Source organism: Penaeus monodon, chromosome 17, assembly GCF_015228065.2.
Source record: "Penaeus monodon isolate SGIC_2016 chromosome 17, NSTDA_Pmon_1, whole genome shotgun sequence".
Lineage (NCBI taxonomy): Eukaryota > Metazoa > Arthropoda > Malacostraca > Decapoda > Penaeidae > Penaeus > Penaeus monodon.
Window position 1 is genome coordinate 18,759,874 of NC_051402.1, and position 2,500 is coordinate 18,762,373.

General features: G+C 38.2%; 1 protein-coding gene across 1 annotated transcript in view; it reads right to left on the minus strand.

Annotated features, from left to right (window-relative positions):
• Positions 1–2,500, minus strand: part of LOC119583294 (DE-cadherin-like) — a gene marked incomplete in the record, with an annotated part of 69,898 nt that overhangs the window by 45,383 nt on the left and 22,015 nt on the right. The window contains 2 exon segments of the mRNA XM_037931765.1: positions 739–889; positions 2,451–2,500. The exon segment at positions 2,451–2,500 is cut by the window's right edge and continues 121 nt beyond it. Coding sequence (XP_037787693.1) covers positions 739–889; positions 2,451–2,500 — 201 coding nt within the window.

A 2,500-nucleotide genomic window follows, 5' to 3' on the forward strand; every position in this document is an offset into this window, starting at 1 on the left:
AGAGAAAGAGAGAGAGAAGAGAAGAAGAAAGAGAGAGAAGAGAGAGAAAAGAAGAGGAGAGGAGAAGAGAGAGGAAAGAGAAGAGAAGAGAAGAAAGAGAGAGAGAGAGAGAGAGGAGGAGAGGAGAGAGAGAGAAAAGAGAAGAGAAGAAGAAGAGAAGGAGAAGACAAGGAGAATAGAGAAAAGAGAAGAAGGAGGAGAGAAAGAGAAGAATGAAATTAAAAGAAATAGTATAATAAAGACAAACGCGGCGGAAGTAAGAAAGAAGAAGGAAGAAAAAAAAGAAAGACTAGGAATAGTGAGAAAGAGAGAAAGGAAGGAGAAATGGGAAAGAGAGAAAATGTAGAAGTAAAGAAAGAATTTGAACAAAAAGGCGAAGAAGGAACTAAGAGACAAAGGAGAAGGAAGAAGAAAAATCGAAGAAAGGGGTACAAAAGGAGAAAGACGAAAGAAAGAGATGAAAGAGAGAAAGGAAAAAAAAGAAAAGGAGAGAAATGCAAAGAAGGGAGCAAGAAAGAAAGAAAGAAGGAGAAGGAAGAAAGAGAGAAAAAACTAAGCCGGAAGAGAAGAAGAAAGAAAAAAAAGAGAAAGAGAAAGACGAGAGAGAGAAAAAAAAGAAGAAAGAGATAAACCTAGAAAACTAATAAATAAGAAAAAGAAAGACAGAAAGGAAAGGAAATTCAAAAAGTAAATAAATAAAATGAAAATAAAAAAAGTGGAAAAAAGCTAAACACGCACCGGGAACGCCGTCGGTGACCTGGATCGGCACGCGGTACTGCTTGACCTCCTCCCGGTCGAGCGGCTTCGTGGTCCACAGCTCGCCGTTGGGCTTCAGCTCGAACTTGGCCCGCACGTCCTCGTCGGCCAGAGCGTCGAAGGCGTACGTCAGCTGGTCGCCGCAGGAGGAGGAGGAGGGACGGACGGAAACGGTTATTTGGAAACGTTTGTGGGGTGGGTGGTTGGGGGTTGGTGATGGGTTGTGAGGGGTTGTGAGCATGAGGGGGAGGGAGAAGGAGATGGGAAACGTTTATGGCTGAGTGGTTTGGGATTTGCAATTGGTTTGAATGATTTGTGATGATTTTTGGCAGTCAGCTGTCGGATGTCGATGGAGGAAGGGAGGGGGGGGGGAGCGTTTGTTTGGAAACGTTTGCGGTTAGATGATGAGGTGATTAGTGATTGGTTGTCATGATTTATTGTGTTAGCTGGTTGGAGGAGAGGGATGGAGGGAGGGTGTGGGAGGCGAAACGATTATGGCTGGATGATTGGTGATTGGTTGTGATGAACTTTGTAATCGTGAAAATCATAACGATGATGTTACTGTTACTACAGAAATAATGCGTTGACAGTAAGATGATATGAGAGATAATTATAACAGTAATAATCATATTCATAATACCAATAGGTATTATGATAAAAAAAAATATATGATAAAAATGACAGTAGTAACGACTATAGCAGTAACGTTGATAGGAATACTTGTGGTAACAATATGAATAAAACAATAGTGACGATTGTGAAAATATTATTAATAATAACAATAACGGCAAAAAATAATACAATGAAAATATAATAAAATCGAGATATTCTTAAAAATACAATAATGATAGCAATAACAATTAAAATGATAATAAAAAACGCGGAAGAAAAAGAAAGAAGGAGGATGACGAGAAAAGGAGAAGAAGAAAAAGAGAAGTGAACGAAGTAGAAGAAGAAGAAGGAGGAGGGGAAAAAGAAGAAAAACAAGAAAGGAAGAACAAGAACAAGAGGCAAATGTACAACGCAAACAAGAAGCGAAAGAAGAAATGATCATTTAAAACGAACAAGAACAAGAGTAATAGAAAAAAAAACAAGAACACGAATCAGCAGCGAAGAAGAACAACAATATAACGAAAATGAACAAAAACAAGGCAATGGCCCTGAACAACAAGATGGAGATAATGAACAACAGCAGGACTCCAGTGAACAAGAGGATAATAATGAGAAAGAACAAAACGGGGTTGGGAATGAACACGAAGTTGAAAATCAATAATAATAAAGATAAAGATAATAAGGATAACAAAAGATGATGAGAAAGAACAATAACACTAAAAAAACAAGACGACGACAACAACAAACAACAACAAAAACAGTACGGCAGCAACAACAAAGACAATAACTAAAACAACAAAACAAGACGGACAAAAATCAACGAACACAGTGACAAACACAACAAACAAAACCAACAAACACAAGACGACAACAGGAATATTACAAATAAGAATATCAACAGGATGACAAAAGACAACAAAACACTAACAAAACAACAACAAAAACATAAATAAAACAATAACAACAGGACGACAAAAAAACATAACAAAAATAAAAACAGGACGACAAAAAACACAACAAAAACAACAACAGGACAGAAAAAAACAGCACGACAAATCACAACCACCACAACCACAACCGACCTCCCTGAACTCCGGCGACGCGTCCAGGTCGACGGCAACAATGGTGGTGA